A 24104-nucleotide genomic window follows, 5' to 3' on the forward strand; every position below is an offset into this window, starting at 1 on the left:
CCAACATTGTAAAACCAGAGGGCTCCTCAATGGTGGTATCTGTATCTACTTTAATGTGGAATCTTTAACTTGGCAGGAATGGATGTCACAGTTGGTGTGCATTACACCTAATTGTCTGCCACAAACACTAAGAACCCAGAGAACTGGTGTCCAGATGCTAATTTTATTCCCTTTTGAAATCTAAGCCGATAGGCTGTCAGGCTTTGAACTTATTTTGAGATCATGAATCAAATACATTAAAAAAATCAAAAAAATAGTCTAATAAAATCAAATAAACCAAAATAGAAGACAACAAACCTTCTTCCCTCCATACTGAGAGATGCAGGGGCTAATACGTGTTTATCAGCATCCTTCACTGAGCTTTCACGGGAAGCTGGGGGACCCTTACCTTGCATACAAACAGTCGCAAGGAGGCAAACACGTGTTTCAGTGCTGTGGCTGACTGGTTGACTTGGAAAAAGAGCATGTAGGTATCAAAGACCCTTTTCATCATTGAATTTTGACATTCAGATTGTTGGAGTTGTCTCTGGAAATTAACCACGGAAATTATTTAGGATGAGTGAAAGGACACTTATATTCTTTCAAAAGATATTTATCATGAGCCTACATAGTAGGAGCAATTCTGGGTGCTGGAAAAAAATGCTAAATAAGAAGTTAAGGTCTATATTCCCAACAAAACTTATATAGCAGTGAATGAAAAAAATGACTAAATAAGAAAATAGAGTAGAATGATACGATATGATAGAAAGGAATTGCTTTGGGGGTAGGATTACTTTAGGTAGGGTGGTTGGTTAAGATCTCTCTAATGGATGAATTGATGTATGAGCTGAATAAGTCTGACCATCTGGGAGGATTGTCCAAGGAGAGAGAAACAGCTAGTCCCAGGGACTTGAGTCGGAAGGGAGCTTGTGAGTTCAAGGTCGAGAAAAAGGAGCAGAGTAGCCTGAGCATGGTGAGTGGGATGGGATTGGGAAAGAGGTTAAAGACGAGGTGACAGATAGGCAGGTCCTCGTAGATCTAGGTAACGCCTGTAAGATGTATGAGATTTGATGGACATTTCCCTTGAGCAGTAAAGAATTAAAATACAGTTTTTGCTTTTTCTGCCACCATGCTGACATTTCACCTGAAGGCAAGTTCTCTTGGTGTAATCATTCTGTTTGGTATAGATGTTATTAAACGGATCCAACTTTTCCTACTTTAATTCTTAACACCTGTAAGCTCATTAGATCCAGCAAATGTTTTTAACAGCTTTATTGAGGTATAATGGACAGACGATTTCTACTGCATTTTCTAACATTTTACATAAATGGAATCATACAGTATATACTCTTTTTGTTTGGCTTCTTTCACTGAGTATAACTGAGCACTATTCTATTGTATGGACATACTATCATTTTTTTTGATCCATTCACCTGTTAAAGTACATTTAAGTTGTTTCCAGTGTTTAGTTATTAAAAAATAAAGCTTCTAGGAATATTTGTGTACAAAATTTGTGTGGACAAATGCTTTTATTTCTCCTGAGTAAATACCCAGTATTGGAATGGTTGGTCACATGATAGATGGACATGTAACTTTTTATATGGCCATACTGTTTTCTAAAGTGTTTGTACCATTTGGCGTTCCTACCATCAGTGAATGAGGATTCCAGTTTCTCCATATCCTTGCCAAAACTTGGAATGGCCAGGCTTCAACTTTAGCCATTCTGATAGTATGTAGTGGTATCATATCAACAAAGATACTGTACAGACGGCAAATAAGCACATGAAATGATGCCCAATATTATTAGTCTGTTGGCTCTAGCTGTCGTTTGTCTCTCCCTTTGAGACTGAAAAAGTAAAGTCACATTCTCACTCAGCCCAGCTTGTCTCATGTGAAACAGGAGAAATTAGCAGGAAAGAGTATCTACTATTTGACAGTAATGAAATATGTATGTGTGTATCCGTCGAGCATTAGCCAACTCCTGATAAAATCTGAATCTTATCTTTAACATGTTTTCCATTCACGCTTAGGTTGATTTGTGTGAGGTTGATTAATTTCCAAAAATATTTTGAAAACATGTTCTTGAATCATAGGACTTTTCTACGTCCCATTTTACCATGTGGCAGAAGATGGTATAATGACACTCACCTGGTGAACCTGAGTGAACAGGGACAGCAGGTCTAGAATAGTCAGGCAAACCTCTGTAGCGATATTGGCCTCTGTGTCCACGTGATGCACGATGTCTATTTCATTGGAGTTGCCTACAAAATGCAAGGTAGAACATGCAGAAACATCTAAGATGACTCTTTGTACCCTAGAAAGGACTTTCTTCTATTACAACATATCCAGTGTTTACTGGTGTTTTGATTAATTTATTAAAGTGCTTTGGTTTGTTCAATTTCCTTATAGACTAAACCAAAAACACTAGACAGAATCCTTAGTGGGTGCTACAGACCGAATGTTTGTTACTCCCAAATTCATACATTGATGCCCTGATCCCCAAGGTCATGGTATTTGGGAGTTGGGTCTTTGAGAGGTAATTAGGTCATGAGAGTGCAGCCCTCATGAATGGGATTAATGTCCTTACAAGAAGCGACACCAGAGAGATGATGTCTCTCCGTCATGTGAAAGCACAGCAGGAAAGTGGCCATCTGCAAACCAGGAAGAATGCCTTCGCCTGACATCAAATCTGCTGGCCTTGACCTTGGACCTCCCATCCTCCAGAACTGTGAGAAATGAATGTTTTGAAGCCACTCAGACTATGGTATCTTGTTGTGGCAGCTCGACCTGACTAAGACAGTGTGTGTGCCCTTTTCATACATCAGCTGTAGGGTTTCCAAAGGACCAGAGTTGTCTATTTTCCATTATTTCTTACTTCTTTTCCATTAATTCAGCCATTGATAGGGTCATATTTCTTCCATAACAAGTCTGGGTCAAGTTTTGTGCTCCAAGGCTGTTGGACAAATATGCAGCCTCAGTAGACAGTCTGCACTAATGGCCTCCTCAGAAAGGCACTAAATGGATTCATAGGTGACGTAAGGCCTGTACCTTCAAACAGATAACTGTGGCCACATGTCTGTAATCTCTAACATTTACATGATACAAAACCCTGGGCCCCATTTTTCCCTCATTCACACGCTGGAATGTGTGCGTTACTGGTTTCAAGATGTCATGCTTACTGCTTCTAGGACGTGGCCAACTTTCTGCTCTTCCTAAAGAGCAGACAGCAATAATCTGGTTGAGAGAGGCCCCCATAACCCTCATAAAACCAAAAGCCACTTGTTTGCAGAGGAGCTACACTAAGCATACTATATTGAGAGTTTTGCTTTTCCCTTTTCTTCCTCACAAGGATACTATAGTTTTTTTAAACTCCCTGGTGATTCTCTCCTCTAAAAATAATTCCCTGGGGAACAGCAAGCCTAGAAAGCAGCGGTTTCACTGACATGACAACATTCCTTACATTTCTGAAACATGATAATGTATTTCACGTCCTACGCATACATTTCTCCTTACATTTCTGAAACATGATAATGTATTTCACGTTAGAGCACAACGGATAACCATCTTGTTCCTATTATTTCTGGTATACTTACTGGTCATGGTATTGTCTAACATCTGTAAGAGTTTTGGGTTAGAAAGTGCATTTTTGCCTCGAATTATAGGTAAAGTTTGTGATCTGTGCTGCTTATGTCCTTCATGGCTGGAGGGGGTGGGCATCCTGAAAATTAAATAAGAAAAATGGTTAAAGTTAGAGGGATAAGATATCCAACTGTTCATTGAAATATTCTAAATTGAGTCAAAAATTAAAAAATTTTGAATAGAGACTTTATTAAAAATATTAATGATAGGTGACATGATGAAAGGGACTTTTAAAAGTACTTTTGGAGAAATTTTATTTAAGCCAAAAATGGATTCAGAAGAATAATAGATGCTGAAATTAAATCTGCACAAGCATATTCATCACTATTTAATGAAATCATGGGAACCCAAGGATGTCGAGTTAGCTATTAGTTGATCAGGAAGGCACAGTGGCAGACATTAAAAAAGTACAATGCTGTATAACTCAATTGTATGGAACTATTTTTGGGAGGTAAAATGTAAAAAAGTAAGATCTGGTCTAAAACAACCCTTGCATTCTTACTTCTTTGTATTTGGAAATTCCTCCTGATTTGTATTCCATTTGTGTGTCATGCCCACAGAGGGGCTGACATATGATCATTCAGTGCCTCCTTGGCACTTCCAGCTGGGAAAATGAGCCAGTGTTATTGTAGAAGTAGGGATACTTGTCATTCTTGCCTTTCATTTCAACTATCATTTGGCTAAGGTAACAGAACATTTCTTTGAGGAAAGCAGGCAATAGGAGATACCTTGAAGAGTCAAGCCTCGAAAAGAGGCAACGGTTTTCTCTTTGTCACGCTCCTCAAGGCTTATTTGGTTCTGGCTAAATCAAGTGGTCTGGTTGGATGGAGGCCCAGGAGATCTGACTTTGGCTTTCAGTAGCCAGGGGAGTGTGCGTCATTCCTGTAGCTACAGGGAACAATGGGTTTGCGGCTGCATGGCTTGGACCTTTGGGACTGGTTTATTTGCAGGTTTTGAGTCTACTTCAGTCTGGAACTCCTGGAGGAAAAGCCCTGGTTTCTAGAAGGGGAGTGGTGGGAATGACCAAGACCTTTCCAAATGGTTCAGCAAGGAGCCTGAAATCTAACTCACCAAACATCTATAAAACTGCAGTGACCTCAGGTGGGTTACTATTGTCATTAAGGGTGGAAAGTAATTGTTTATAGTCCTCTATTCTATTGCCATTTGCAAAACATGCCCATTGCATTTTTTCATTTACTTTCTTACGGTGGCAATTTCAAGGGGTCCCCATGGGCAGAGAGGCGAAATTTATTCTATGACTTATTGGCTATATACCACTTCCAGATTTCTTTCTAAAACTCTTTCTAAAATATAACTATTTTCATATTATACATTATTATGATAACTCTGGGAAGAATAAATCAAACTGGAGAAAATTTTAGCAAAGAATTCTTATTTACTAGACCCAGAGGAGGTTGAAAGTAGGATTTCTGGGCAAATGTTTCCTTTAGACTAGGCTAAAGAAGGATGATGACCCCAGGTCCTATATACTAGTCATATCAGTCTAAGGACCAGGAAATTTAAAGTGAGCTTACGGGGCCATTCATGCTTCCTCATTGCTTTTGATCATTTAAATAACAATTTCAGCTTTAAGAACACTGCTAACATATTACAAATACTGAAAAGGATGGGGAGATATGACCCCATATATTACTTTGTCACTAGGAAATTAGCAAACATTAAAGGAGGCATGTATTGGAATTATAGCTTTTCAGGTCCAATTAAATTAAGATATTCATAAACCCTTATTCTATGCAAGGCATCGTCCTCTAGGTCCACATAAATAAGGCATAATCCTTGCTTCTTAGGTTTTACAAGCTAGTGGAGCAGATATGGAAGTATTTAAAAAGTGTCTTCAGAGAAACATACAGAGTTACTTGAAATCTGCATTTGGTTTGAAATATATATGTACATACATATGCGTGTGTGTGTGCACACCTGCTGTGAATCCACACCCCCACATATACATCCATATATACACACACAATACACTTTTAAATATCAAGCCAATGTGACATTACCATTGTGACAAGAGACCTGACGTTTGGCAGGAAGGATTAGATCCTTTGAGAGTTCCATTGTTCTGGGTGGACTGCACAAATTTATAAGCAGCAGCAATTTTTCTGCAAGAAGAACTGAAGTTTTAATAATAGCTCGGTATTATAATTTATGCATAAATAAAGAATGGCAACCGAGAAAGCAATTACCAAACAATGAAATATTTCACGTTATGAAAAATAAAATCACATTTTCTCCTGGATATGGGAAATTGAGGGTTTAGTGAAGGTGCCAGGGTTTTTGTTGTCTCTCATGAGAAAAGGATGGCAACACAAAGTTATTCTAGCCTATTTTTTCTTTTTTAGTTTACTGGAAGTATTTTCTTAAATAGGTATCTTGTAAGTTATATCCATATAAAGAGAGATAAATTAGCTAAGAAGATACATGAAATGTGGTTTCCTTTTAGAAATATATGTCTTGTGCTTTTCTCCCTAGGCAGCTTGAACGATTCCTAGATCTACTATGGGTCTATGGCGATTGTTAAATTTCTGTCGAATGTAAGGTTAACCTTATGATCCTTATTTGCATTTTAAAATTTCTAACATATGTCTATAAATCTAACTTGAAACATTAATATGTGTCATAATTCTTTTTAAAAGACCAGATTAACCTACTGGAATTAATTATTACCTTATTATATTGCGTTTTCCTAGGTATCTGAAATTTTGAAGACAAACGCTAGAAAGAAAAAAAGTCACATTCGAATTATTCAGGCCCTTTTATTTATACAAATTGTTCATCTGAGTACATTCAAAGAAAAATACTACATTTTCTTTAAATATTTTATGCACTATTATTGATAGATAATTCACTATATGGGTACTTAGAATGAAGGATGGTATATTAAACTATTTTGAATATTCTAGAAAAAAGTGTTAACTAATCAACTCTATAACTTACTCCAAGATGCTGAAGAAGTCAGACACCTCTGGACTGGGCGCTCTTTGCCAGTAGGCGATCAGAGTCTCTGAAAGGAAACACCACATAGCATGAGCCTCTTTGAAGTTCAAAGCTTTCTTGTTTTTTAAAAAAATTTAATTTTAAAGTGTTCTCTTTACCCTCTGAAATTGTTTTCATAATATGAAGAAAGCACATAAGAAGACTCCTGGTTTCTGCTTGATCTAACTTGTCAAAGCGAAGCGTTGAGCCTATCAAAGACAAGGGTCTTGGGATCTAGGAATCAAAGAACCAATAAAGATTAAGTAAGAGAAAGAAATTTCTAACTCATAATATGTGAGTAAGTCTCTGAGGGAAGCCGTACCTTTTCACAGTTGTCAGTCTTCTCACTGCTCTTCTCATTGGTACTTGGGTTGGAGTCAAGGCTTGCTAACGACGCTCTGGAATCAGCATGGTTTACTGTAGAAATAGCTATTGATGAAAATGCTGTAAACACAAGCCACAGCACACAGATGATAATGAGATGTATGGGAACACACACAAAAGCTAAAATGATGAACCAAAAAGATGCTGATCATTGAGGTGGTAGCAGGGATGCGAAAGGTTGACACAGAAGAGGCAGGGACTGGCATTAAAGCTATGCAACAGTTTAAGTATTATTACAAATCCATGCCAGCATTAAGAATTTAGGAAAGTTTAGGCTATTATAAATGGAAATAAAGTAAAGCTAGTTCCTTTGATTTCTTAAAAAGCATTTTAAGGAAAGTTTCTGTTTTAAAAATGCTTTAATAAAAGTTCATAAGGATGCTATTGGGGAAGAAGCTTTCAATTTTTGACAGTTTCTAAGAAATTAAGATGACATTTCCAAAACAGTTCTTAAAAGTAAACTTTGAAATTGAAGGGCCATTATATTTGAAAAGGTTGTAGGCAATGAAAACTTAAAGACCGTTTCCAGAATAAAGCCATTTGATAACATCTGAGTAGATTGATCCTTGAGCCAAGTAAAAATGAAAGCTAAGTAGAAGAGGAAGTCACTGGATGGCATTCAAAGAAATATGTAAAGAGACTCTTTAGCTATATAAATGTAGTGTACTTTGACATATAGATTATGTGTAATAAATTATGGAGTGGGTAAAAAGCACAAAGATACACAATGTAAACATGGATGAGTGTTAAACACAAGTGTTCTTGGATGGTCGCAAGTACCTGCTATGGAATTTAAAACATCTTTAGAAAAGGATGTATCCACAGAGTTGGCATGTTTCATAGCTGATCCATTGGTGCTGAGGTCGTCTCTCGATCCCTGTATCCAAAGCATAGAAGAGATTCGTGGGAATCACCATATTTCAACACTGGAAACCCCATATGCCTTCTGCGATACACTTTCAATTAGGTGACATTTGATTTGAGCTTTTATATTCCAGCAAAAGTCTTCCGCCAAAGCAGGCAGCAAGAATGAATATATTCAAAACCATACTCTTAGCCACAATTTGATTTCTTAAGTGAGTTTTTATTTTAATGATGTAGTGGAAACTATTTTTTAGGTACAGGCTAAATGGACGGAATGCTTATTTATATACCCATGGATTATATTATAGGTTATATATCATTATCATGAGTTTTCTTGTGTATATCACTATTACTAAAAACTAGATTTTAAATACTTATTATGTGCCAGTCTCCATGATAAGTGTTTTCTATTACATAATTGAATCATCACGAGAATCTTGGGATGGAGGTGTTCTATCTCATTTTAAGAAGAAAAAACTGGAGGCTTAAAGAGTTTGGAAAATTGATCTAAGGTCACACAGATAGCAACTGATACTGCTGGGGTTTGAACAAGGTCCTCTCCAAAAGAAATTCCAAAGGCATAGCTCCTAACTTCTAGATGGTAACATCTTGCCTAGCTACTGGATCAGCAGTGTGTTAACTGATCAGGGATTTGAACACAGGCAACAGAGTCAACTGGGTTGCTGTCCAGTTACTATGACGGCTCAGGAGGAAGGATGGCAACAGGCCCCTCCTGGGCTGTGACTATAAATCAGGAACTTGGCTGTATTAACACCAGGCAGTCATAAAGCCGATGCAGAAGGGTGAGGGGAGTGTGCACAGAGGATGGGCCCATGAATGCAACGAAGGAACCTGCCAAAACTGGAGAGAATTGGAAGGTGATGCTTAGAGCAGCGGAAAATGTAAACAAAATGCTGAAGAGATGGACTAGGTGGAAGGCTTCAGTGACCAATTTGGAACAAATGACAGTGATAGGAACATCTCAAAATACCTGGTAAAAAGTTCTTTTAATCCTTAGTTTGCTCACAGTTGGGGGAAAATGGTTATCCAGGGCAAAAATATCAAAAAGCCAAATGTCTACTTGATTAAAATAGACGTGAAATATTATGCAAACTTACCTGATTAGATGTATTGATGGTAAAAGGATACAGGTCCTTGAGGTAAATCCTTGGCATATTATCCAGAAGCATGCCATAGAGGGGCATGTATAAACTTGCTATCTGGGCCTGCTTTCCCTAGGTGGAAAGGTAGCCAAAAGAAATGATTCACATAAAAATCAATAGACTGGTAAGTTTGATAGGCATTTAAGGTAGTGAGCCATTAAATGGCGTTTAGGGAAGGGAGAAGGGAAGCTCACTTACTGGTTCTCTGTATCGATCATCAAATGAATGCTTAGCCATCAGATTTTTTAGGACAGCTAAAGCTAGGTGCCTAATATCTTGGTCTTCCTGCAGAGCAAAGCCAACTTCTCGGAGCAGAATTCCAATTAAGAAGTGTTTGCGGCAAAATTCATTCGTGACCGAATATTCAGGCATATCTTTGTGAGGAAAGGAAAGAGATCATGCTACTGAAAATCAAACGATCACTTTGTAATCGAGAGAGATTTATCAAACAACTATCAACCCCTCCCACTGCTAGGGGGGATTCAGCAACACAGTCTTGCAAGAGACGAGAAATGTGAGAGGGGGGTGGTCAGTAAGATGGGGTTCTGTGTATACTAATACAGAGAATGCTCAACGTCAAAAGTTGAATTCCATCCAAGTGGCATGTCTACAGCATTATAGGAGTCGAGAGGAGAAAAACTTATTTTCTATCTGGAGGAATCAGGAGGTATTCCTGGAAGGAAGATGTTGAGATGGGCCTTTGAGGATGCTTCACGTCTGGAGTTGTGGAGAGCTGTGGGAGCAAGATGGAGGCAATGGGGAAAGGAGAGGATGTTAGGAGGAGAAAGGATAGGTTTTCCATGGCACAGACCTCTGAAAGCTCAGGTATGTGAGGAGCACAGTTTTGGGGAGACTAGTAAGCACAGCAGCCAAAAGAGGAGTGAGAATTCAGACTTGAGAGAGACATTGGTCCTAGATGATAGAGAAACTTAAGTGCAAATTCCTTAGCTGGCATTTAGGTCCCTCCACCACTTGTGCTTAATTCTATAGGAAATGTTAAGTCACTAATGGCTTTGAGATCGGTGGCCTGATCAGACTTGTGCTTTATTGAATTATTAATATGGTGAAAGGACATAAATGAATTAGACTGTAGTGCAATGTGGGGTAAGGGCTGCAATACAAGAGGCTGTAGCAATGGGGCGGGGGGAGTGAGATGGCGGCTGGGCCTGGGGGGAGGAGGACCCAAGTAGAAGAAGTAACATCCCCAGGACAAGCTGGCTGCAGGATGTGAAGGAGCAAGGAGAGAGGAAAACGAAAGAGGGCTGCAAAATTTTCAGCTTGAATTATGGAGAAAGGAATGTTAAAATTTCCAGCAATAATGCATTTATTCAGAATTGTCCAATGTGCTTCTTAAACATAACTGTTAATAAATAGGACTAGCGTCCACTTTTAGAAGGCACATTGTGCGCATCACTAGCTGAGCATTTTATCAGTGTTACTGCATGACCCAGTAGGGATAAGGAACCATTAGAATATTCCAGTTCATAACTGACCAGGAGCAAAGTAAACATATTGACTTCTTTAGTCCATGAAGGTACCACTGACGGTGGAAGTACAGGGAATATGGAAGTTTAGGAAACGAAGATCAAACGGCTTAGGTTAAATAAATTTCTCCATGAAATAGTAATAGTGAGGGCCAGAAGTCAAACAAAACTTTTAAATTTGCAACCTATGGCTAGAGAAAAGTTTTGCCCGGACTATTTTAATTTATGGATCTCTTTCAGGTAAAAATAAATTTATATGATTGGAATAATGTCAGTCTTGAGAAAACAGCTCAAACCAAGCTGTGGTTTATTGATAGAAATATATCATATAATGTCAGTTACATTGAACAAACATGTTATTACACATATCTGGGAATTTTATTTATGATACACTCTAAGGAAATTTCAGGTGCTTTGGGAAATTTAAAAAAATTTTAAGCTTTGGAGAATAAAATATGAAAGAAGTCAAGTCTGGGAAACACTTAATTATCTGTAAAGAGAAAAGTTCAGTCAACTTTTTGACTATTTTCACTATATGATATTAAATATATGGTTATTTACGAGCATCTGGAACTGGAAATATGTAGTATCTATACTCATCAGTATTATCAGATTATGATGTGGTTATTGATGCTTAGATTCTGTCATATAAAATGTCATCATTTACCTGATGCATGTAACTCTTGAGTTGATTCCGAAGGTGTCAAAGGATCTGAATGGAATATAAATAAACAAAAAGTTCAGATATATCCATACTCAGATATGCACTAGATTCATTAGCTGTGTGCAATTTATACTGAAAAATTAAAATATATTATCCCAAATATAAGTGAGTCTCTTCAACAAAGCTTTGTTTTCCAAGACAAATACCTTAGGTTCTTTCCCTAAAAAAGAATGCCATGAAGAGAATTATTTAAATTCTTAGCCTTCGACTTGAGCACCTATTTTTCTATCAGAAATCTGCATGCTATGGAACATATATTTTTATGTTCACTGTCGATAATATCAGTAAACAAAGAGACTTTCAGGCCTTTTTCTGAGCTACCGACAAGTAGTAAATTGGAATCAAAAGGACCCAATACAGGTTTGACCATCTTGAGTATCTTAATCAGCTTGCCTAACCCAATAATAACTTGATACTAGTTTATAAAACAAAAAAAAACACAACAAAAGGCTAAAAACATTAATAAAGTAATAACAAAATATTGTATAAATATATAAAATATTGTACAGATATTGTATAAAATATTAATAAAAATATTACCCAAAATTACATTTCTACCCTTTTTTCTATGAAGGCATTTAGATTAGAAAAAGAAAAATTGCTCCATAAATTACGAAAAGAATGGAATAATGTATGTAGCTTATGTTTGAGATGAAAATGACAAAACTTTCATCGGCTTGATAATGTACTTTAATTTTCTTTTCCCTCCAAAATATTAGTGCAAGGTATAACATAGACACAAGGAGGCTCTTGACCATCCCAGTTTCTGCTTTCCATCAATATAGTAACTTACTCACTGCTTAGAAGTCAAGTATTCTCCATTCCTAAATCATTTTAGTATTTTCTTTGATTAGTTTCTGATGTTTCAATCAGTGATGCTCATTTCTACCATGATCATCCTGGTATATATATATATATATTTTTTTTTTTTACAAAAGTAAAAAATGAAAATAATTTCTGTAGACTATTTATGCGGCAGTAGGTATAGTCAACAAAATGTGCATGCCCATTCTTACTTGCACACCCATTTCTTTCTGAGCCAGAGGGATCAAGTATTTGCGGTGTTGCCCCCCAGCCAGCCTGCCTTCCTCCCTTTCAAGGTAACAATTTTCTTCATAAAACTCATCTTGAGGAATTGCATTTTAACAGAATTACACACATTAATTGATAATTTTAAATGAATTTATACTCACAAAGTATAACTTTTCCTCCCTGTAAATTTATGTGTCTCAGAATGAAAGGAAAGCTATCTTTTGGAGCCAGTATGGTGAATGACAGTATGGGTCTGGGTTAAAATTCTTTGATTTATAATCCCCAGTTTTATAATTCTGTTGGTCTTCTCTTTAATGAAAAAGGAAACATAGACAAAAGTTGAGAAATATAGAGCTGTATTCATTACCACAGGCCTATAGTTTCTTCTACATTTTAATACAATTACCTTGATCTAATGCCCATGTGACAACTTCAGACAAAACCAAGATGGAGGAAAGAAGAAAAAACCCAAAAAACCCAAACAAACCAAAGGCAAAACAAGCAAACAAATAAAAAGTATTCACTTTGTAGGAATTGAAAATTCTGGAAATTATTACCTGGAATGTTTGCTGATCTTATGGGGAGACACAAAGGAATAAAGTGTTCGTGCTGACATACTTCTTGAAGAAAATCAAATTTATACTGGCATAAAGTCTGAAAAAGAGACAGATGGAATGACTACTATTTACACACCAAGAAAGCTAATACAAATTCCACACTCGAGGGGCTGGCCTGGTGGTGTAGATTAAGTTTGTGCACTCCACTTCCCCAGCCTGGGGTTCGCCGGTTTGGATCCCAGCGTGGACACGGCATGGCTCATCAAGCCATGCTGTGGCAGGTGGCCCACATATAAAGTAGAGGAAGATGGGCAGAGATATTAGCTCAGGGCCAATCTTCCTCAAAATAAAAAAATCCACACTTGAGTCTCATACCTAAAAAGACGATATAGTTACTTTGGTGTGACCACCAGGTAATTGTTAAGTCTAAAGGATTTTGTCCCCTCTGAAGCGGTAAATGTAGTCAGAGTTCATGTTTTTGGAGATTGGTCAAGGCCTCCTCAGGAGATGATCCCATTGGTATTCTACACTGAGCTTTGATGAGATACAATCTTACTGAATCATATTTTTTGCTTCCTTTAGCTTATATCACAACACACTTATTCTAAGAAAAACAGTGCCTCACACACGTTCAGAGCTCTAAAACCACACTCAGCTCATGGAACTGATCATTACAGTCAATTCCTATGATCCAGCGCTGAGGAAGACAATGGTGCTGATAATCTAAAAGAAAGTAAATCTCTCTCCAGATGCCGTTTGTTCTCAGAGCACATTATTTAATTCCACCTCTTCTCTGCCCTTGCAAACAGGTCTGTCTTTTCAATAATGTTTTGATTAGAACAGTGACAAATAGGATCCAGACATGGTCTAAGGCAACTTAATACATGTGTTACAAACAACCTTGTAAGTAGAAACAATTAGCACGTTCATACTATGCTTTTTCACTCTCATGCGCAGGCTACGTAATCAAGTTTTTTTTGGTGAGGAAGATTCGCCCTGAGCTAACATCTGTGCCAGTCTTCCTCTACTTTATATGTGGGAAGCTGCCACAGTATGGCTGACGAGTGGCATAGGTCCACACCCGGGATCCAAATCTGTGAACCCTGGGCCACCAAAGCGGAACGTGTCAAACTTAACCACCATGCTACGGGGCTGGTCCCATGATCAATTTTTTTTAATTAAACTTTTTTTTTTGGAGGAAGATTAGTCCTGAGCTAACATCTGCTGCCAATTCTCCTCTTTTTGCTGAGGAAAACTGGCTCTGAGCTAACACCCGCGCCCATCTTCCTCTACTTTATATGTGGGACGCCCCCCACAGCATGGCTTAACAAGCAGTGCATAGGTCTGCACCCGGGATCTGAACTGGCAAATGGGCTGTTGAAACAGAATGTGTGAACTTAACTGCTGCACCACCGGGTTGGCCCCCATGATCAATTTTTAAGAATCAATGTTTGTGTTCATTATATTTATTAATATCGGCTAACAAAACAAGCTATATTCCATTTGCTCACATATTTTAGAATTACATTTTGTGGCAACCTTAGTCAATAATTTAAAAGACTGCCATTTCAAACATGGATAGCATCTGACATAATCCTTTGTACATCAAAGGGAACAGAAGCATAATTAAATTATATATTCATTATTCTTCATTGAGTATGTTCTGTTTGGTCTTTGAAAAAAATACATAATTGGCCCAGCTCAGTGGTGCAGTGGTTAAGTTTGCATGCTCTGCTTCAGTGGCCCAGGGTTTGCCAGTTCGGATCCTGGGCACGGACCTACACTCTGCTCACCAAGCCACGCTGTGGCAGTGACCCATATACAAAATAGAGAAAGATGGGTACAGATGTTAGCTCAGGGCCATTCTTCCTCAAGCAAAGAGGAAGACTGGAAACAGATGTTAGCTCAAGGCCAATATTCCTCACCAAAAATATATATAATAATTTAGGTCTACTGGAATTAAATCTAAAAAGATATTCTGCAAATTTCATGCATAATTGGAGCACTAACAAAGAATATTCTTTCAAAAAATATTTACGGAGAGAATTGGCTTCTCAGAACCAAATGACATATAATCATGTAACTCCCTTAGTCAAAAGTGAAGTCTCCACTGCTAAAAATATAATGTCAGATTCCTAAGCATGACATGAAAAGCAATAAGAAGATCATTATGTATTTTTGGCCACTTTGCATTCATTATTGTTTCCCAATATCTAGATAATTTCCCTCTGAGGACTTACCTTCTTCCCAATGCATAATGGGGAATTATTAATTCAGGTGACCTGTCTTCCCTCCATAGGAGGCAGGCATGTGACCCAAAGCAGGGTGGTCACACACTTCCTCTCTGGAATGTAAATCTTAAGCAGAGTGTTAAGAGTGTTGGAGAAGATGGTTCCAATCAATTTATCTTAGCAGCAGCAGACCTTGGCCACACGGTTCCTCCTTTGTGGTTATTCTTGTGCCCTGGAAATGCCTTGGCCCAGCTCTTTTCCAAGCTTAGCTCTCCAGCTCTCTACTCCCAATATCCTTCAATAAATTCCTTTTTGCTCAGATTGGAGTAAGTTTCTGTTGCTCGCAACCCAAGGAATCTTAACTGATACAACTGTCATGATCTGGCCCATTTCCAGTCTTACATCCCTCCAGAAGTTGCCATACTATAGTTCAATGGTTCTCAAACTTGAGAGTGTGTAGGAATCACCTGAACGTGACAGACTGCTGGGCCCCACCTGCGGCAGTTCAGTTCTGAGATCGCTGGTCTAGGGACCACACTTTGAGGAGCACTGCTCTCTAGATAGCACTGTTCCCTGCCTATCTCCTGGCCCATACACCCTATTTAGGTCGGGTGATCAACTGTCCTATCTTGCCAAGACTGAAGGCTTCCGGGGAAGTAGGACTTTCATTGGTAAAAGGAAGACAGTCCTGAGCCAACCTGACTACAAGAACTACAGATGAAAAGAATCACTCCTCTCCCCACCCACAAGAAATTGAAGTGAAATGTAAACACTTTCATTCCACACTCTTTTGTCCTCCATTAAAGAAGGCCTTTGGAGACTTACTCAGCAGACGAATCGCTTTAAAAGGCTGCCTCTTATTGATATCGAAATTATTTTTGATACAGAGAACGGATAGGTTAATGTTTTAGGCAGATACACACAGAGACCAGTTTATTTATTTATAATGCGGTAGTTCAGACAGCAAGCAGTCTTGCATTTGGTTCTTACCTTGAGATCACCAGAGGAGCACATGCTGATGTAATTGTTAACCATCTTAAACACAAAGCCACGGTCCATAAATGTAAAGCAGCGCTAAAAAGGATAAAATTCTAAATTCAGACATTCTTACTTTACGGATCACTAAAGATTTTAGAAAAGATGATTTAATATATGGAAGTAAAATAACATTTAACTAAATGTGTTGTATAACAAATGCTTTACAAATCTCTACAATATGTTTAAGCATCCATCCACATATGGCAATTAACTAAAATATGTACTAGATAGAGTACACACACCCGAAAGTTACAAACTCATATTTATCAATTTCATGAAACATGCCTAGGAGCTTTGCAATGAAATATGCCCTTCCCTTTTTATAGGGAAAGTTTTAACTTTTACTTGTCTATTTTTTTAACCAGTTAGTTACACTGTCTGGTTGTTTTTTAGTAAGCCAGTTCCGCAATTCCTTGGGTGAAGCTCTTTGGCTGTAAAACACTGGGTAGGAACAAGGGTGGCAGAGATGGGCCAGCAGAGCCTTTTTAGATCTCACTGGCCTCCTTCAACAGAATAGCTCTTCTTTTCAGCCAAGGCAGCCTCAATTCGAGGAGTGAAGGTAAGAGATGCTGCTCACTCTAATTCTGTTGTCAAACTCTCTTAACTGTAATAAGAGACTTAAACAGTAGGTGGGTTTGGAGGAGACAGGCAAGCATTCCAAGTTGGCACAATAAAGCTACAGGGGCCAGTGACGGCACTGGAAAGCTATGAAGCAGGAGGCAGGGACCGCATTTCCTGATGCAGTATCTTGGGCGGCACTATAGCAGATTGTCACGTGGGGGTCATTACTGTGTGTGTGTTTCATTCTATCTATCCACACGTGTGTGAGCATGCATACCACCCGGGGAAACTTCTCAGCCACTGCACCACTCAGTATGGAAGGATTTTTTTTCTTGTCCAAAGAGTCTAGGATGGTCCATGGCAATGGTTTTGTATTTCTTGCATCTCTCCTCAATTTTACAAACAAATCTCTTTTCTCAGAAAAGACTGGACATAAAATCTTGTTATAGGTAGTATGCTGAGTGGAAAGTCTCCCACTGAAAAATACCTGTGCGTAAACAAGGGCAATTTTCTCTAATAACGTTCTTCTAGTTGTTAATTTATATGGTTGTTTTGTTTTTCATTTCCATTTTTCTTTGTCTTCTTCTGAGTGTTTTTTATGTACCTATTCATTACTGTGTTAGTATATTGCCTCATTTATATTTTCATTTTTAATATGAATTTAAGCTCTTTCAATAACTCTTCATTCAGTTAAAAGTAAATGGTTCCCGTGTTCTCCCATCTCCCAATAGGACAGTGGAGAGAGGGGACACCAGAGTGTAGTCACAGGCTCAGAAGATGTAGACGCACAAGAGGAAGACGGGAGGAAAAGAGGGGCTTCGTGTCTTCTGCACTAAGCAGGCTCCCAGCAGGTGTGTCAAATCCTTTTAGGCTCTCCCTCTGCAGGAGGAGGTCCCAACCTGGTCACCCTTGCAACATCCCCACCATGGACCTCTCTCCCCAGAAGACCTCTGCTCTCTCTTTCCTGCTGGGAAACGGCATGGGTCTCACCTTGCAGAGAGAGGAAGACCACCCAAGACAACTGTGGACTCTAGAAACTTCTCAAGAAAGAGCAGGAGAGAAAGAGCCCTGGGGATGTCTTTGGTGAAGACAAGGGCCCTTTGGCTTGATGGAGGAGGGGTTGGTGAGTCCTGTCATTGAACCAGAGTTGTGGCAATTGTCACCTCCCAGGAGCTACTGTGGGTACCCTGCAGAGCAGACCTGTGAGCTTTTGAAGGAGGCCAATCTCCAGCACCCGTGAATGAGGAAGGTAGGAGAAGGTTGCCCGTCCTGGAGATCTACGAAAACTCACTTCAGGTTGCTTGAGATTGAAGAAAGACTCTATGTGGCAAGCTTGTCATTTCTCTTTTTAAGGGGCAGTGCCTCATAAGCATTGTGCCAAATGGCTACATTCAATTTTACGTTAAAAAAAATCACTTTCTCTCCATTTCCCTTTTTCTTTCCTAGTTCAAATGATTCGTCCAATAAACTTTACAAAAAATTTAAAAAATCTTTCAGTATCAAATAAATGCCATTAAAACTATAAATTGTAAAACAATGCTTACATGATGGACTTTTATAATGTACAATATATTAAAAGAATGTTTCCATTTATAAGCTTCACACATTAAGTATTGCTTTCAATCTGCAGTCCATGTGAACTACATATGTTATAGACTATACTTATCCATTGTCAGTCTGTGCTTTTTCCCACAGATTTCACAAGACCACTGCTACCACCATTAGCTTTCTACTTTGTCTTATCCTTTTTCATCTTGGACATTATTTTATTTGCCCCTATGTTAGACATTAGTTTATATGCCACCAGAAGCAACTTTTACATTAATGAGCTCCATGCAAAGCATACATTTATTACAAGTACAGAGCATTTAAGCCAAGAAGGGTAGATAATGGGTCTTTTCCATTATTTTGCTTATCCATAATTTTTTGCAGTTTAGGGAGAAATATCGCAGATGTTTCTTAAACACAATTTGCTTGCATCATTTTTTCCAAATTCCCTCTTCTCTCAATCACTTCAGATAAACTACTAGCATAGTAATAGACAATTCCCACGGGTCTAAAATGTGGTTGAAAACTAAAGTGATTTTTTTCTCCTTTACTCTCTTCCTCCTTAATCCTGACCATCCCTTTCTCTTTCTGAAAGCAAGGAAAAAGCAAAATTAAGAGGTGAATTGTCTGAAGAAAAAAAATAAATTCAAGATGAGAACAAATACAGTGTATAAGTGTATAATTTGAAATAGTGTTTAACACATTAAAAAAGAAATTAGATTGGATTAAAACTCACCAAAGACAACTTGGCCTAATTTTACACCCAACTCCACAGCCTCCTAACTTTCTATATCAGTATTTATTTATAAATTCTCATTCCTATCCAGGATGTTCTGGTGTCTACCATAAAGAAACAAGAAAAGTGGCTTCATCAAGGTTACAATAGTCAAGAGTTGGGCAAAAGAAGAAAGAAAAACATCTTTCTAGTTGAATGTATTATCTGTTAAATGATAGACCATCATTCTATGTTAGCTTTTTTGACTAAGCCTTTTTTTCTTCTCCATTCAATATGAATGCCTGTAATGCAAAGAAATGTAACTAATTTTATATATAGTTTAGTTTAGTAAGTTTAGTAATTGGTTGCTCAACACTTTGATAATTTTCCTTTTATGTGATCAGTGCATAATGTCTTCATCATGTAAAAAAGAACCTGAAGGTAATTTAAAAAAAAATGCTAAATTCCCAAAAGTTTTCCCATAGTAGTTATTTGGCATCCTTGTTGGAGCTATAGACCATCCAGAACATCACTTCAAGGGCAGAAATACCCGAGAGAATAATATTGCCACAGGGTGGCTTCTCCTTTAAAAAATCTCACTCTTCTCTTAAAAAATATTTAGAGGTACGATGAATTGACAGCACTCAAACGGATACTTATCTTACCTTGGTTTTTGTTCTACATAAGTCTTTGGGAAAAATACTAAAAGTATTTCAGGCAGGAAAGATGTATAGAAGAAAGCATTCATCTAATTGTGCTAGTTTTGACTCTTCATCATAAATGGAGATGGAATTGATTAACGAGGAGGGTATCTCGCATCCACTCTCATGCGGGCTTGAATAAAATGGTGATCTTGTATAACTGTACCTTGAGAAATCTGGCAACGCTGTGGTTTGCCCTTCTTGTTTCTTCAGGTGCATCTTTGTATTTCCAAATCATGTGGTCGCAAAGGACCATTACAAGATTGTCCAACTCATTTTGGTAAGATTCAGGAAATCTTTGAGCCCGAGAGAGCTAAGGAAAGAATGGGTCATTTTTTATAATGTGGCATATGAAACACTAAGCCTGGAATAAATAAACAGAAAGACTTACTTCATTTTGTATATCATCAAACGAAAAGAGTCCTTTTGAAAACTTGAAAGCAATTAACAAAATAGAAGCCCTTTTAATTTCAAGGTCATGATTTCCATCATTTTCATTTAATATTTCCTTCTATTTTGGCCAATAAACTTTTCACTTTTTCATTAAAAAGTAGATGATAACATATAGTAATTGCAAACTATTTGAACAATTTACAAATGTAACATTTTCTATGACCTCTCACATCTTAATTCTTCTCTATTCCCTCTTAGGAAATAACTGCTATTAACGGTTTAATGAATATTATTCTAGATTTTCTTTGACACATAGTTCTCTATTTAATTTAAAAGTCAATTATTTTGAGTTTTTAAACTAGGAATTCCCTAATAAACAACTATAAGCAATCAATGAATGAGTAATTGAATGAGTAAAGATAGTGGTTTGAAACGTCCTCTAATAATTAGTGAGTTCCAGCTAGTTTTCTTTTGAAAATTTCTTTCAGTCTTATTGAAGTATAATTGACATAAAATTGTAAGATATTTAAAGTGAACCTCATGGTGTTTTGATACACATATACATTGTGAAAGGATCCACCCATCTAGTTAATTACCACATCCTTCACCTCACATATTTATCTTTTTTTTTTTTTTTGGTGACAACGTTTAAGTTTTCCTCTCTTAGTAAACTTCAATTATAAAATACAGTGTTATCAACTGTAATCACCACGTATAATATTAGCTCCTGAGACCTTATTCATCTTAGAGCTGCAAGTTTGTCCCAGCTAGTCTTAACTCCACGGTCACAGCACACGACACGGCCAGTGGGACCTCACAGTCAAGATACTTTTTCTACAAAATGCAAAATGGCTTGGCTATGAGATTACATAACATACACGCAATAAAACTCCACAGGTTCCTAAAGACCAACCCTTAGGGCCAGGAATTCACTCCTCCTGCCTGAACTCCAGCACACAGGGGGAACGTTTCAGGCAGCTGAGCTTTCCCATCTCAGTCTCTGGTTCGTGAATTTACAGTCCCTTGCATGAGATAGATAAGATTCATTCATCTTTACAAGCTTTACAAAACTAGACTCACATTTTCACTATAGATAGAAACACAAAATTTAGAGTTAGACTGAATCATGTATTTCTAAAATTCTGGGCACCCATCCTTCCAATGCTGTAAGAATTAAAACCATGGAGGATGAAGTTACAGAAATTGCATAGAACCAACAGTGACTTAACCGTGGGATGCTGGAGCTGGGTTGGTCTGGCTTTTCTTTAAGCCAATTGACCAGGACACCACTGTATAGGCATTCTGAGGATCTCATGGTTACCCTCCGTATATTGTTAAAGCTTCTTGTTGAAATCAAATTAAATTAACAACAAATAAACTCAACCAATTTAATCACACACATCTTTTGTTATTCTGCTCCATCTACCTTGGGCAATAAAAGTAAACAATTTGCCCACATGAAAGCAACAATCACTTTTTTAGTAATCAAAGCACATTTATAGTTTTCCTCTTTTCATTTTTTTAGTCCTCTCAGATCAACATCAACATTTTCTTCACATGGACATGCATTCATCTCTTGGGCTTTGATATTCCCTCTGTTCTTTCTTCATTTTGCCTTCCTCTTAGACTCACCCTGTGGCCTACTCCCACTCTTAACTCCCACTCTTAAGTGAGGAATGGTAAGTACATGAGTAATGTTTTTAATCGTTCTCCGGAAGTACATCCCAAAGTCTCGAGGTGGGAAAATTCTTGCACTGGAGATTGTGGATTTTCTGTCTCAGGAAAGGGGAGGAAGGGAAGTGACATGACAGCAGGATCTGATCTCAAGCTGCAGAGCTGGAACGTGCTGGGTAACTTGAGCTTTGGTGTGGCAAAGGTCACAAGGAACAGGCCTAGAATGCATGGGCTGAATTTCAGGCATTTGGGAGTTTTGTTAGGAATACGGGGTTGCTGGGAAACGAAAAGTGTAGCCAGGTCAATGAACCTTTTGCTACTAGAGATCAGTGTTGAGAAGACATCCAGCAGTTCCTGGTAAATAGGAACTCACCTTGATTAAGAGAGCAGGGGTCATATGGAGGTGCTGCCTCTCAGAGGACTAAACCAGATATCTTTCCTGACATCCTCGAATCTCCCACACTTGCTCCTCATAAGGGAAATTTCTTTAAAGGTGGAGAAAACCATTCACTTTGCAATTGAAAAGAAAATGCAAATAAATTCACATTTATTGTGAATGCTTTTGAGTCAAATGATGCTACCAGGTCTTTTCCTACTGTGATAAATAGAGATGGTTTAGAAAATTGGAAGGTCATGGGCCCCTGGAAGAAAACTGGAGTGTGGGGGTTGCCCCTGAAGAGGGTAATAAAAATGGAACTTGAATCAGTGAAGATAAACCATGAGACACAAAGATGTTGTCCATGATGAGTTCCTTGATTCTTAGGCTGTTCATTGGGGTGTTCTGTGAGCTAGGTATTTGAGCAAATCCATACTGATGAGAACTAAAGGATTTTAGTCTAACCCATTCTTTTTTTCAGATAGGAAAACAGGCTCTGAGCTGTTAAGTGTCTTTTTTATCATCCAACATGTTAGTGGCAGAGCAAGAATTATAGTGGTGAGGTTTCCTGACTCCAACACAGCTTAACAACAGAGAGATAGGAGTCATCCTTATCTTCATGTTAGATTTTCTCTTCCTCCTAGACAGGAGGCTCTTATCTCTGGAAGTAGAAGAGCAGACACAGCTGAAAAGTAAACATAGAATTTTAAAACTAAGAGTTTTGGAATTCCAGAGATAATCAAATGTCCAGCCAAGGCAGGTCTGCTATTCTTATGTCAAGGCCATGGTAGTAAAGACCTTGGGTCTGGAAGCATGGATGGGGACATGTGGATGGATGACCTGAGGATGGTGGCTCTGCACACTGAACCCTCAGTGTAGTAAAAGTGTCCCATCCTCTCCCTGCAAGGCAATAGGCAAAGCCTCCAGGAGCTGTCTTTCCTCCTCTTCTGGAGCTCAGGCCATTAACTGGGGTAAAGCCCAGCTTAATCTAGCTGTGACCTTGCTGGCTCTAATAAAGCAAGACAGAGAGCATAGCCTAAGGAGCTGTAAGAACTAGCTAGCATGTACCAGCAGGAGCCACGGTGGAAGTACCACTGGGACTGGACATTGACTGTTTGATCAAGGTGGCCAGAATGTAAGAGTGGATAAATTAAAATTCCTTGACATGGGGGTGCTTATCAGAACATGGTCTTAAACAAGACTTCAGGGAATGGATCACTCACTGTTAGGGTGGCTCTTAGAATCTTGGAGATGGCTCATTGTAAGCAGAGTGGAGATGCCTGAGTTGCCCTGATAGGTGATAGAGGAGGAATAAAGACGCAGAGGGAAGTGGACACGTAGGAATGGATATATGGGGAGCGGAACACCCACCAGAGGATCATGTTCCACAGGAAGACCTGGAAGACACACCATCCACCAAGGCCATCAAGAAGGTACAGCGACCCACATCCCAAGATGTTCAGTGGTGTCCCCTCTCTGCAGCGGGGAGAGGTAGTTGCAGTGTTGGCTCACTACCAGCTATGGGGATGATGGTCACCAAAATAACAGAGGCCATGTGATTGTACTTAATCTCTAGGAGCCAGGGGGCTGCAATTATCATAACAAATGTCAAGCCTGGAGGGAAGCCAAGGGGGCTTGACTCTCAGAAAGTTGTGGAGTTGATGATACGTGGAATCCCAACAGACAAGATAGACATCCTCAACAATGGCAATGCTTAACATCCACCAAGAAGGCAAGAATGGGCAATTAGAAGATGGGGATGTTCACTCCAATAAACAGTCATGATTCCTTTCTCTGTTCCTGGACCTGAGTCAATTTTCAGATCTGGTACCCATTGACTGAAGAGGAGGCAGGGTCCCTAAAGAAAGCTCCCTGCAATACTTTACACAGGTGACTGTACACAAGGGAGAGGGGAATGCTCATATATTTCAAGCACTATTGGGTGCAAGATCCGAGTTGATATTGATATCTGGAGACCAAAAGCATCACCATGTCCACCCTGTTAGAGTGGGAACTTACAGTAATTAAAAAAGGAGTCTTGACT

The 24104-nt window shown here is 38.5% G+C and overlaps 1 protein-coding gene across 25 annotated transcripts in view; it reads right to left on the bottom strand.

Moving 5' to 3' along the window:
- DOCK10 (dedicator of cytokinesis 10) overlaps positions 1-24104 on the bottom strand; it is a 264121-nt gene that overhangs the window by 34092 nt on the left and 205925 nt on the right. For 17 of the 25 annotated variants that reach the window (XM_070270519.1, XM_070270524.1, XM_070270523.1 and 14 more), the window contains exons 28-42: positions 19784-19930; positions 16045-16128; positions 12824-12920; positions 11178-11222; positions 9225-9400; positions 8982-9098; positions 7780-7876; positions 6938-7059; positions 6735-6849; positions 6577-6643; positions 6307-6354; positions 5640-5741; positions 3573-3697; positions 2128-2240; positions 389-526 (exon numbers count right to left, since the gene is read on the bottom strand). In XM_070270519.1, coding sequence (XP_070126620.1) covers positions 389-526; positions 2128-2240; positions 3573-3697; positions 5640-5741; positions 6307-6354; positions 6577-6643; positions 6735-6849; positions 6938-7059; positions 7780-7876; positions 8982-9098; positions 9225-9400; positions 11178-11222; positions 12824-12920; positions 16045-16128; positions 19784-19930 — 1593 coding nt within the window. The remainder of the gene's footprint in view (positions 1-388; positions 527-2127; positions 2241-3572; positions 3698-5639; positions 5742-6306; positions 6355-6576; positions 6644-6734; positions 6850-6937; positions 7060-7779; positions 7877-8981; positions 9099-9224; positions 9401-11177; positions 11223-12823; positions 12921-16044; positions 16129-19783; positions 19931-24104) is intronic. The other 8 variants (XM_070270525.1, XM_070270522.1, XM_070270521.1 and 5 more) reach the window with 1 other exon arrangement.

This window comes from Equus caballus, chromosome 6, assembly GCF_041296265.1.
Source record: "Equus caballus isolate H_3958 breed thoroughbred chromosome 6, TB-T2T, whole genome shotgun sequence".
NCBI lineage: Eukaryota > Metazoa > Chordata > Mammalia > Perissodactyla > Equidae > Equus > Equus caballus.